Genomic DNA, 13,395 nt, shown 5'->3' with positions numbered 1-13,395 from the left:
CCTAAGAACTGCAGTGTCTTCTTTTATTTCTCCTCTGTGGTGTTTTTTAATCCTTCTTTCATTGTTGTGAACAACATTTTGAGGGAATTTCTGTAACTTTGCCACTGATTTCCACTTGGACTCATCACTACACTATAACACCTGGAGGGAATTTCACTACATTTAACTCCTGCTGGTTGATAAAGGTGATAAACACTAACTGCAGCAAATATAAAATTACAACAAGACTACAACCCAACTGATGGCAGGAATAAAATATTACAGTTTATGCTCACAACAATGTAAAATGGCATTTATCTAGTTTCCCGTCTCGTGGATGCTGCCTTAAACACAATCTGTCAGATTATCATCACCACATATTTTATAAAAGCGCTCATTGCAGACTGGAGGAAAAAGGGTAAAGGAAGGTTTAGAGTAGCTAGAGGAACTTAAATCTACCTAATCTGTGAAGAACAGTCTAACTACTCACAGACAGCTACAGTACCAGCTTTGCTTTACCATTTATTAAAAACTATATACATTTTTCAGTCACAAACACCCACACACCTGATTTGCACACTTCACTTCCCTAAACTGTGATAAAGGGAAGCAGCAGCAGACCAGTTCACTGTAAGCTCTCACACTTCTGACAAAGTAAATGCTGCTTTAACAGAGAAGGCAAACTGCTGATTGGATTGCTCTGACCGAGGAACTACAAGTAAAGACCCTTCACGTCTTCACACATCATCATGTGACGGTTTGCTACTATTCAACACAAACAGTGAAGGCATCAATACTCTCAAACTCAGTTGGCAGAATATTATGTTCTGTTAGAAAATAAGATGCATATAGGCTCCAAACCACATTCTAGAAAATGTGACATGTTGCACTGGATGGTTAAACGTTAAATCATGCAGAGCTGACACAAATAGATGTTAATGAAGTCCAGGGCTTCAGCACATGTTCATTAAAATTCAGTTCAGTCAGTTCAAACGGTAACAAGCTGGTAAATGATAAAGCACTGATAATCAGTCACAGGGATGGATTGACACTCTCATGCAAGCAGCTTTTTTAAAAGTGATGGTTGGATATAAATAGATCCCATTGGTGTCCACACACGGTAACAGTAGCATGTACAGCACCAAAGACTAAAACGCTATGATTACACTCGTCACTTTGACATCCCAAATCATGTTAAATAAGGGGATCTGCTGTAAATTAATAGATATATCTTTACTTAGTGAGAAGATTGATATTTTACGTCCGTCTAAACAGCCCGACTTGGTGCAGAGGTGATAAAATCTGCCTTCTAGCATGTCTGTACCTCACTAATTAAACAAATGTGATGTTAATTATTGATCTTCGGAGGTGTTGGCAGGGGTTCTTTTTACCTTTCAACAGAGATTCTTCCCTCTCTTTTCTCGAGGTTGTTTTATGTTGCAAAGCCTCTTAAGACACATTTGTGTTTGTGATAGACTGTGTACGTTTAGCTTTATATTTAGTAGACGTTATGATGACATAAGTCATAAGTCAGTGCAGCTGATGTCCCCTTTCTTTATTCCACATTCTTTTCAAAATGTGGCTTGTTTATTACCCACAATGCAACTCCACAGCCAACAGTTGGGTTTTGGTTTGGAAGTTTTATGCTACACTAAAGCAATGTTGGCACAATAAAAGAGCAGTTAACGCCTGAAACTCTCTGACGTGAACTGTTCTGTTAGCAGCTACCGTAACTCTTGAGTTGCTAGCTGCAAGCAGAGACGAGGACCAGACTACAGACGGTATGCTCCCTTCTTTTTAACTCCTCTCACCACAACTTCTTTCATTTTCCAACTCAGTGATGGACAAGTCTGCAGAGCACGACACGCTGGTGTGTAAAATCAGTGCATGGAGTTCCCCTTTAAATAATTATCTATGCTAATAAGGCTGAACACTGCTAGGCGTGGTCAGGACAGATATATGAGTACAAGTTATTCAGGTGATGCAGCAGTGTGAATCCAAAGTTAAAAATAACAACAAGTGTAAGAATAGCCAGCAACATCCCGTTCCCTCTTTCACCTCAGCACCAGTTAAGTTGACAAACTTAAACCTATAAATGTTGATATCTTCTTACACGTTTTGTTCAAATTGTTTGAATGAAGTACACTTTTTGCAGAATCAAGTTGTGTGTGAACTGGTATTAATGGATTCTTCGTGCAGAAAAGCTTTTATAAGTTACTTTTAATGTGATGCAGAGGACTGTCAGTTGTAGAAGGAGCTGCATTAATGTAGGGGGCTTAGTGATACAAATAACTGCAAAAGAAAAATAATGACAGTTTCCCCCGCGTAGTAAAAATCAAATATTAGGAGGCAGCTGTAATTTTGCCAAAGGTTAGATTAAAGAAATATTGACACATCTTTACATAAGACTGGACCTAATTAGAAATATAGGCAACTGACATAAAATCTGCAAAATTCACAATATTTCACTTCACTTAGTTGTTGGGAAGGTCCCGGTATTCATGCCAGAGTACCTAGCACCATCTGAGCCTTTCAAGGCAGGATTGTTTATTGACTTCCATGACAAAAGAAGCAGACAGGATTCATTTCTTCTTGGCTCAACTCCACGACGAAAGAAATGTCCTCTTAGTACTCAGCACTTTCACTCTCCAACGATAAAAGACAAAGACTTTATGTTCAGAGCTGTTTAGGGTCCAATATCCTTATTGAGTCAATGCCACCGCTTCGTCCTGCGCTTGGTTTGGCTGCCGTGTGAGGAGAGGCGCTGCTTGCAAATGCAGAAACAGGCATGTGTAGTGATGGAGAAGCAGCTAAAGTCTGAAGACTGACGCTGGATGTTTGGAAGTCTAGAAACGTTCACGCAGCTCCAACTCACAAATCAGCCTTTATGTTGCTCCAATGGGCCGGTTTTCATCCACGTTGAAGACGAACTGGTGAAATGATGAAAGCGGCGGTTCATGAAGCTTGTACACATTCAATAGGCTTGAGACCAGGCTGTGGTCTGTCTCAGGCCTACTTTAGAAAAGTTCGAGCAACGAATCTAAGAAGCCCTCCGTGCTGGAAGAAGGTAACATCCATTTCAGTGTCGAAAAGTGCGGTGACGATGAAGGACTTTCCTTGGCTGGTCTGTAAAAAGACAGATACAGAAAAATGACAACGCATCTTCATGAATCTGTTAATAAAACACATTTACAGTGCTCCACTTATAAATACTCACATGTGCTACTGTAATATGAAATACGACAGAGACATAGCTACAATCAATGAAACAGGGTTCTGACAGTGTGAAGACGTCTTGTCGTCGACAGGCTGCTCCCTACCGTGACAGTGAGCTGTTTCCTCGGACTCAGAGTATCTGGCAGAGTGATCGTGAACTTCTCCTTCCCACTGAGCTCCAGTGAGTCGGCGTTCTGGCCGGGCAGGAACTCCAGTGGCATGATGCCCATTCCCACCAACTGGTTCTTGTGCAGCTTCTCGAAGCTCTCAGCGATGACCGCGCGTACCCCCTGTTGGCCCCCGGTAAGCACGTGAAGAGTCATCAAAACGGGAGAGGACAGACTGACTAAATAAATCGTCTGCTATAACCTGGTGATTGTAAAGTGGCCAGTGGGACGTGTAATGTGTGTGTGCTGTAGTTTACCAGCAGGTATGGTCCTTTGGCTACCCAGTCCCTGGAGTTTCCAGAGCCGTAGTCTTTGCCAGCCAGGATGATGAGGGGAATGCCGTCTCGCTGATAGCGCTCAGCTGCCTCAAAAACATCCAGCTGATCACACAAACAGGTAGAAGATGGGTTATCAGCAGCAGGTCCGATAAGTCGGGGCAAACAAGAAAACAACAAGCAAAGGTCACGTTTAACCAAGCTAACAGCAGCTTTGTACAGGATCGTGCGATGTAAGGAGCTACACAGAACCTCTGTCTAACATCTGAGTCAGATGGTTTCCACTCACTGTCTGGCCTGAAGGAATGTGCAGAGTCTTGGGGCCTGATTTGCCAATGAATCGATTTTGGAGCTTGATGCTGGCAAACGTGCCTCTGGTCATGACTGCATCATTCCCTCTGCGAGCGCCGTACGAGTTAAACTCCCGTGGTGCCAGGCTGAGGAGACATATTCAAACTCTTTTAGCATATGCAATATATCTAAATGCAACGCTGCCAGTCACCATGATGTTTGTGTTTCACTACAAAAACAGAACACAGTACAACACTGTTGCTAAGCAGAACTGCCTTGCACATTCTTTGTAAGTGGTTTTGTTGGTAAATGTGATACCCACATGTGTGCATCTCATCCATGCTGCATCTTTACAAACATAAAAAGGAAGTGAGTTTGGTGATGTATGGTTCAACACTTTGTGCAGGGTGCAGCTAGGACTGGTAATATAATGATTAAACAAAATTGCACAGTCACACAGAATATTCAGAATCTCAGTAATTGTTGCCTGCAGGATGAATTTTCCACAAGACAGTCTGTAAGTAGAACCTGTGATTGATGGTTGAGCTGTGTTACTTATGTTCTATAGACGAGTTTCTCTCAGTACTGAAACCGACCGTTTGCTCTGCAGGTATTTGGCAGCTGCGCTGGCCCTGGCGATGCTGCCTGCTGGTGAGATGTGGTCCGTGGTCACTTTGTCCCCGAGGAACAGTAAGGCATGAGCATTTTCTATTGACTGAGGAGGAGGCACCTCCTTACTCTGAGAGAGAAAAGACGAGCGGAGAAGTTGTTGATTGGTTATTGTTGTTGTACTGGAAACAACTGCAGTTCAACATGAGGAACCAGAAGGTCTTTGTTAAACTCACCAACTTGCTGAAGAAACACGGTGAACGGATATATGTGGACTTGTGATCCCAGGGGAAAAGCACAGAATCTGGACATTCAATGTTGTTCCAAAATGTGTTTCCTTTCTGGAAGAGAGAAGAAAAAACACATTGATGTAGCTTCAGTGACACAGTCATGAAAGAACACAGGAGCAGTAATGAAGGTTCTCCTCCTCACCTCCATCCTTCCCCTGAGGTCCTTAAAGATGGAGGAGATGATTGTGTCCTCTTCGGTCTGTTGGACCTCCTCCCTGGACGGCCAGATATCACATAGATACACCTCCTTCCCCTCTGGTGTCACACCTGCTCAAACAACAAGAAGCACAATATTAGTGTCTAAATAATCAAACAGGTGTTTCCACCAACATCTGTAACACCATGTTCTGTTCTGTAAGAAGTAAAAATAGATTCAGATGTACAAATGTTATGCTAAAAAACTCATCAGATGTAATGAGTATCAGTGCAGTAGTTTAGATCGACAGCTGCCTTTAACCGACACAGCTTCATTTTTTATCTGTTCTCTGGTTAACACGTCTGCACAAGACACTGAATCATTACAGGCTGCCTCACTATAATCCCCCAAAGTCCGAAAATCCTGTAATGAACCTCAGGTTTGACTGAAACAGCTTAACAGCACTACTGACGTATGACGTATGTCGTCTTTACCTAGAGGTTCTTTCTCAAAGTCGATTCCCACAGTGCCCGCAATAGCATAAGCCAACACCAGGGGAGGGGAGGCCAGGTAGTTGGCACGCACACAGTCACAGAGGCGGCCTTCAAAGTGCCTGTTTCCAGATAGCACACCACAGGTCACCAGGTCTCCCTAAAAAAATAAAAAAACAAAGGTACTGTAAGGATTTGATTGTTTGATACACTTTACTTTAACATCCAAAGCGAAAGAAACCAAAGTTAAAAAAAGTTTATGGCATCATCACCTGTTTGATTGCGTCTACGACGGCTTCTTTTAACGGTGCTGTGTTACCTACACAGGTAGCACAGCCGTAACCAATCACCTCAAACCTGTCATGTAAAGGAAAAACACAGCGTTGTGTTGTAAAGGAATAAGTCAATTATTGCTGTTGACGACACAACAACATGATCTGCACTGTTACTAATAAACTATACAAAATTTAAAAAAAATGAAATTTCAAAATCAGGATTGAGCTGCTCCAGCTCTTCACAAGGTCAAACGTAACTGACTAACTCAAACTCAAAGATTAATATGTTTCATGTGGCAAATCAATGACAGCGTCAGCGTTACCAAGAAATGAACGCAGCTCTGGACAAAAATAGAGGTGGTGACACAGCATATGCTTATTGAACAATGCTGTTGTGAATGTGAGCTGTAATAAGACTATAACATGGAGCTTTTTTTGACCAAGCAGTGTATTGTTTCAAAAGACCACATTCTGGATGGGATCTAATTATCTTCTGGTCTGTTCTGGTACAGTCTGGCTGTTCTGGATCAGGCATCTCTTTTGTCAACACACACAGACACACACACAGACACACACACAGACACACACACAGACACACACACAGACACACACACACTTTTTCTGCCGATTTAAATTAGTGTTAGTGCGGTATTTGTGTGTGCTGTCACTGTACTGTGGACAGATGCGTACCCAAGCTGACTTAAGAAAGGCAGGACTCCACTGGTACTGAGGTAGTGAGTGACCATGCCACTTCCAGGAGCTAAGCTGGTCCGGATGTAAGGTTTGACAACAAGCCCTGCCTCCACTGCCTTTTTGGCCATTAGACCTGAAGAAGAAGACCATAAATACTGATATGTTACCTGGTGTATATGCAGCGATTAGTCACACTTACAACTACACGATCAAAGCCACTTGGGAACAAAACAACCACAGTTTAAAAGCTACTGCATGATTGACAATGAACGACAATACACACGTTCAGCATAATTTAACCATCAACTGATATTGGAACATTTTCAGCAGAAATCTGATCCGAGTCCTTTTTTGACTCTGTCCTTTACCTGCAGTCAGCATGACAGACGGGTTGCAGTTGTTAGTGCAGCTGATAACAGCAGCGATAACTACTGAGCCGTGGGCCAGCTCGTACTTCTGACCACAGTGCAGGAACGGAACCCGGGTCTCCTGCTTCTCCTTGGAGATGTTGAAGCCTTTAAATCCCACCTTCAGGGAGAACAAAAAGATGACAATCACCATTTTTCATTATATCCCAACTATCTGACTGAATCATACTTATAAATCTTTGTTTTGACAAAGTGTAGACATGTTACCTTCTCATCGAGACAACTCTGAAAGTCTTCTTTCATGTTGCTGACTGCCACTCTGTCCTGAGCCCTCTTTGGTCCACTCACATATGGCACCACAGAGCTCAGGTTGATCTCAATGACCTACACAAACATCAGTGGTTTCACTTCATTCTCTCTGATAATGAGCTTGTTGCACATTTTTAAAAATGGGCCACAGATGATTAGTTTAGATTAGGCATTACTTTCCCTGAAGAACCATCTCTTTTACAATCTTGACCCAAACAAATGTCCCATTAAGAAGAAAACAACCTCGTTTTATTGCACTTTTTAACTGTACATAAATATTCCAGACAATCAAAGATATAACTACAACACATGTTGGGCAGTACAGCTCAGATTCAAATGCAAAAACTACCTCAGAATACTCGGGGTCTTCAGAGGGATCTTCATAGCTTCGGAAAAGTTTTACAGCCTTCAAGTAAGACTCCAAGACTTCAAGTTTTTCCTGGGTAAAATCTGGAAGGAGAATTAGGACAGGTGATGTTTTTGAAGATTTTAATGTGTTGATTGTACTGTCTTCAACAGTTGCAAAACTAATAACTAATAATTCTCATTAACTCTGGTAAAGTGCAGGGCAGTGAAGAAAAGCTCCTAAAAACAACAGCAGGTAGGGTCTGTCTCACTCACTTGTCTTTTTAAAGTGCTTGAGTGTGACTTGGTCGACAGGGAAAAAGCTGACAGTAGCATTGTATTCTGGGCACATGTTGGCAATGGTGGTTCGGTCAGGGGCTGATAGCTGGGACACACCAGGTCCAAAAAACTCTACAAACCTTCCAGCGATCCCAGCTTGCCGCAAGTGCTGGAAAAAAAAACAAACAAAATACAACATATTACTACACACTTCAAGGCCAAGATAAATGCTTTTAGTGCCATCACTATGACATCTACGGTAAAAGAATGGAAGTGTTACCTTTGTGATACCAAGGACGATGTCTATGGAGGTGGTTAGGGGGTTGATGGTGCCCAACAGTTTGCAGCCCACCACTTGAGGAAGGGTCAGAGATAATGGCTGGCCCAGCATCACAGCTTCTGACTCGATTCCCCCAACACCTAGTAGACGAAAAGCAGCATACACAAAAAATATGAAGTTGAAAGCATTTTTAAGTGCAGGTAGAATTACTATCACCTATCACTGTATTAGGAACACATGTAAATCTGCTTATTTGTGCTCTTATTCAATTAGCAAATTATGCTGCAGCAGTGCGATTCATAACATCATGAATGTACTTCAGTTAATGGTCATGTTAATTATCAAGATGGGGAATAAATGTGATCTTTGTGTGTACAGAAGTTTGTGTCTGAGGAGAATGGCCAGTATTGGTTGAGCTGTAAGAAAGGCTACAGTAACAGTACAGTAACTCAGATCAGTATTTCAAGCAGCACTCTGTAACAAACAGTTTCTGGCTGGTTTGACTTCTTTTTAGGATACGTTTTTCCCTATCTAAACTATTTTATTTCCTGTCTTTACCCCTCCAAAGAGGAACTAACAATCACATTTGCGAAACTTGCCTGGTAGACAACATATGTAAACAACTAGTGAGAACTTTACCCCAGCCCAGGATGCCCAGTCCATTGATCATGGTGGTGTGAGAGTCAGTTCCCACCACGCTGTCAGGGTAGATGAAACCATTGCTGATCTGGACCACTCTGGACAGATACTCCAGATTCACCTGGTGGACTGCACCGATGTCCGGAGGAACCACATTCACATTCTTAAAGGCTTTTGAACACCACTGTTTGGCAGACAGGAGTGTGGCAACAGTTAAATATAGATTTTGTACTGTTCTAATTCTGCACAATATTTGCATTTCTGTTTGAGGGGCCAAGTGTAAAAAATTATTAAAAGAGTTTACTTTGAAAAGTAAAGTATTAGAATGTAATAAATGCACATCTGTACCTTAAAGAACTGAAGTCTCTCTTTGTTTCTGATCAGTTCCATTTCCTGATTCTTTGCAGATGTTTCAGTTCTGCAGAAAAAGGAGCATTTCAACATCAAACATGCTAAATGTAAACTTATGTCTTAAAAACATGTATAAAAAAAACATCAATCTGCAATTTTACAGATTTAGAAGAACAAACAAATAATGAGCAAGCAAAATGAACAGAACTGCTTTCATCCAACACTGCTCCCCATGATTTGAAGGCCAGACATTAAAAACTCACTCAGATACAGGCTTCAGGTGGAAAGGGCAGAGGAGAGGTGTGTTCTCTATCTGCTGGACAGAGGCTGGAGATTGACCCGAGGAGGATGGAGGGTCATTACAAGCAGCTTTACTACAGGAGCCTCGCTGGCCTCCACACTGTGAGCCTCCTCTGGATGGAGGCCTGGAGGGTGTGGAACGAGAGGGACCGTGGCTTTGGTTTGGGCCGTCCCCTCCACCAGGGTTTGGGGCATTCTGTATGGCACTGTGGACAAAACATAAAAGAGATTTGTATACAGATTACTCAATTAAATCAATGATCTGTTTGACTAAAGGTCATCACAATAAATATTTTGTACTAATTTAACATTCAGTGGAATAATAAACAAGTCCAGTGATGTAACAAATTTACTTTAACTTATCAGTAAAGAAGGCAGAAAAATTAAAGATATGTATAATTTCAAACAAACCATTTGCTATAATCAATCTGTAATGAGTGATCTACGATGAGGTCTGTGGGGCATTTGGGGTTAACCAGGCTGGGGTCCAAACCATGTTTGGCCACAGCGTCCCTCATGGCTGCCAGGTCCACCATGGCGGGAATACCACTGTTAAAAGAAATCATAGGAGGACAAAATTAATGGTGCTCATTTCATCTCATTAGATTGCAGTGAATTAGCCACTTTACAATCTACAATCCATAAATCAGCCAACTGTTTCCACATTTTATCTAGTGTCACTAATCATATAAGGTTCTGTCAGGGTCAGTGATTGGCTGGAGCTTAATTTTGCACTGTAAACATGTTTCATAGCATTTACAACTGGTGTTGACATAAATCATGCGAAACTCACGTGAAGTCCTGGAGAAGGACTCGAGCTGGGGAAAACGGCACCTCAGCTTTATTCTGCTGCTGCTGCCAGTCCAAGATGCTCTGGACATCACCTTCTTTTGTGTAAAAGCCATCACAGTTACGAACAGCTGCCTCCAGCAAGACACGGATGGACAGAGGCAGTTTGTCTACACAGGGCAAACAAAAAACAATATACCATAAAGGGGCAATAAAGTGTGGACTATTCTTAACTAATCGAGACTTACTTTGATTTATAAATGTTCTTTGTGCATACAAAGGCTGTCAGAAGAGGGAAAACATATATAAAATCTCTGTGCCCTTCCTGAACTCACCATATCTTGGATCATTAAACTTCTGTGGATTGAAGAACTTGAGTCCACCATGTTCCAGTGTGTCTATCAGATGGCTGTATGGGTGCTCTGCAGAGGGGAAACAGAAATAATGGTCATTTACAAAGAACTAAAGCAACTCAAATATTTTTTGTGCTTTGGAAAAGCTTAGCAACAAGTAGAACAAAGAAATACATTATTGACATTTACCAGTGGAAAACTTTTCACAAAAAGACAAGGATTAAAACTAGATCTAAGAAACTGGCAGGACGCCTAGATTCTTCTGTACCATTTCTGCTCATCATCTAAAGAATTGGCTTATTACATACCGTATAGTATTAGTGGTTATTAATAGCAGTGTAGTTGATCTCAAGAACAGCTAAACCTTGATGGTACTGTGAATTAAGTTCTTGGACAGTATAAAACTTAAAATTGTATCTTTAGAGTAGGTTTAGGGCACCGCACAAATGCAGAACAGAGTGTAATGAAAATATATTTATAGTCTAATTCCATCTTTGGTCTGTGAGCATAGTCAGTTAATGCAGCATGTTGTTACCGTTTACTACATTTTAAAATAAATGATTGCTGCAGCCCTGAAAACATGTCTCATAAAATACAGTTAGTAAACATTTCTTAGTTTAAAAACCAGTTCGTAGGTTTAGACCTAAAGGACCTGGTTGGTAATAAATTCAACTTGTGGTTGTTTAATGTTGATTAAATTCTATGTGATGCTAAACTCAGCAAGTACTGAGCCCCCATGGATACAGTCTAAGGCAAAGGTCTTTTGTGTCTTGGTATTTCTCCCTGGTCTCTCAACAGGAAATGTTGCTGTAACGTTGGCTCTCAGGTTACTGGCTTTGAAAGCAGCACTTGTGACCATTATAAAACTGAACCTGCATAGAACACACTGGACTAGCCCAAATACGTTCTTTAGCCTGAATTACACTCATAGTTTGCAGTTTCCTAAAATCATAAATGTGGGATTACTGAGCAAATGAAAAAGAAAGAACGTCCTCAAGACCAGGCAATCCTGGAAAAGCAGAGATAAAAGTCAAGGCCCTCACACATATCTGTAAAAGAAATGTAAGCACACATTTCATGGACCTTTTACAGTCTAACTCATACAAATTTGAAAATAAACCAGTATAGACAGTATTTTCTTCTTCTGCAGTATTTGCTCTAAACATGTCCAATAGTGCAGCAAAGGCATCATCGATGCTGATGAAGATAAAGCAAATAAACAAAGCACTATAATTTAGCTCAAATTACCTAAGCAGACATAAGCCTGTTTGAAACCAGTTAATGCCAATGCTCATATGAGAACTCTAAAGTGCTTGAAGTGCAAGGAATTATAATTCAAAAAGATGTTTACATCCATCAAAATGAACATTCAAAACAAAAATATGTATGGATTTCTCTGTACATTTAGTCACTTTCTAGTCAGAAGACGCTGGTAGATCACTGTCATATTGGGGTCCTGTTTTAATTTTCCTTTGCCAGTGAAATGCTTTTGTCTGCAGTAACATGGCTGTATACAAAATCTAAATACCATAAACTAACACAAAGCAGGTCAAATAATAAATATATAGTAATACGCATGACAGGAGAAACACAGTCTGATCACTAGTGAAATCTACCATGGAAACCCGTTTTTTACTAATAAAACGGACGTTCAGACTTATGAAAACAGTTGACAAATATTAGCAAGGAAAATTACAACCAAAATCATTCAGTGACACAACATCAAGTGCAGGTTTGCTTAGTCAGTGTCATTTACGACCGTGGTCCACAGGTCTAAGAGATCCCTGTCAGATAAGTGACAGTAAAAGCCACTCTTATAACTCTACAATTGTAAGATTTAACAAAAAGCAGATTAGGCGACTTATAACAGTGATTATTACAACACAGCGTGGAAACATAGTCTTACATAAAGTCATCTCTGCATGTGTCCCGATGACAAGGTATGGAAGACAACTACAATGCTAGCTAAGGTTCAACTTGCTAACACTGCTCCTTATCGTGAAGCACCTTCTCCCTACCCGAGTACTTATCGTGCTACTGGCTAGAATAGATAACACAAAGCAAAGTTATTAATGCACAATTTAAGCATAAAATGTGTGGTGAAGATGTGACAGTGTGAACCGAACAAATCAACCTCTGGCTTCCAGCAGCACGTTAGATAACTAACACTTGTACAATAAGCACTATCGAGCTAGCTAAGGCTAACATTAGCTTTCATGTCTGACGGTTCGACGCCCGTTCACATCATGTCTACCAACTAAAATCCAACGACAGCCATTCTCAAGGGAAACATGTTTTAACCCTTGTTCGTCTTTATGGGTGAAATGCTGATCGGTGACAGCTTGCTCGGTAATGTTAGCAGAAGACCCGTCTTTACCTTTGACTGGGGAAGTGAGCGCCATGATGACTTCTGAAATCAACACGACCCGTTCTGGAGAGCGAGCACGCAACCCACGCAAGAGTCGAGCCGACCAATCAGAGCACAGAGTCCCGCGGCCACGCCCTCTCAGAATGACTAGCAAAATAAAAACATTAAAAATAAAACTTTTACAGAAAAATACTGGTGTTAAGTACAATTTGTAGGTACTTCCAAATTATATTTTAAATTTATACCCAACTACAGTTCAGTGAGAAATATTGTTCTCTTTACCTCACTGTTATTCTCGGTACATATAATTATCATTGCGCTTTTAATGCAATTTGTATTATGTTTTGTTGTGATATAAATCATATTCAGTATATAGTATATATTGTAAACTATATAAACCACCTTATATAAAATGTAAATATATGCTAAAGTAGTACTAGTGTTACCTCTGTTACATGATACATAATAGCATAATGTTATCAACTATAATATAATGTGCAATGTTACTCTGCTGCATAGTTAATACTTTTTAAAACCTCCCAGCAGATCACTTTTGAATTTCTTAAACTAACTACTTGACACATAAATACGA

At 40.7% G+C, this 13,395-nt stretch overlaps 1 protein-coding gene across 1 annotated transcript; it reads right to left on the bottom strand.

Moving 5' to 3' along the window:
• Window positions 1-2,254: 2,254 nt before the first annotated feature.
• On the bottom strand, window positions 2,255-12,855 carry LOC113165713 (iron-responsive element-binding protein 2-like). Its single transcript, XM_026365408.1, has 22 exons — window positions 12,813-12,855; window positions 10,418-10,504; window positions 10,087-10,252; window positions 9,705-9,842; window positions 9,257-9,499; window positions 8,991-9,060; window positions 8,643-8,826; window positions 8,004-8,143; window positions 7,721-7,892; window positions 7,449-7,549; window positions 7,058-7,174; window positions 6,791-6,950; window positions 6,420-6,555; window positions 5,727-5,811; window positions 5,458-5,614; window positions 4,970-5,094; window positions 4,774-4,878; window positions 4,525-4,667; window positions 3,927-4,074; window positions 3,620-3,742; window positions 3,300-3,485; window positions 2,255-3,105 (listed from the first exon to the last, which is right to left on the bottom strand). The coding sequence occupies exons 1-22, from the start codon at window positions 12,835-12,837 to the stop codon at window positions 2,992-2,994; spliced, it is 2,925 nt and encodes a 974-aa protein (XP_026221193.1). The 5' UTR covers window positions 12,838-12,855; the 3' UTR covers window positions 2,255-2,991.
• Between the last annotated feature and the right edge of the window lie 540 nt (window positions 12,856-13,395).

The sequence above is a fragment of the Anabas testudineus genome, chromosome 6 (genome assembly GCF_900324465.2).
Source record: "Anabas testudineus chromosome 6, fAnaTes1.2, whole genome shotgun sequence".
Lineage (NCBI taxonomy): Eukaryota > Metazoa > Chordata > Actinopteri > Anabantiformes > Anabantidae > Anabas > Anabas testudineus.
The sequence above is the reverse complement of the archived record's forward strand: the minus strand, read 5'-3'. Positions and strand labels throughout refer to the sequence as shown.

Bases quoted from the DNA above. Each gene is read 5' to 3' on its own strand.
- LOC113165713 (XM_026365408.1), bottom strand. From the start codon at position 12,837: ATGGCGCTCACTTCCCCAGTCAAAG. The intron at 4,075-4,524 runs GTCGGTTTCAGT...ATGTCTCCTCAG, and splicing joins AAATACCTGCAGAGCAAACG to CCTGGCACCACGGGAGTTTA. The intron at 3,486-3,619 runs GTAAACTACAGC...GGGGGCCAACAG, and splicing joins CCAAAGGACCATACCTGCTG to GGGGTACGCGCGGTCATCGC.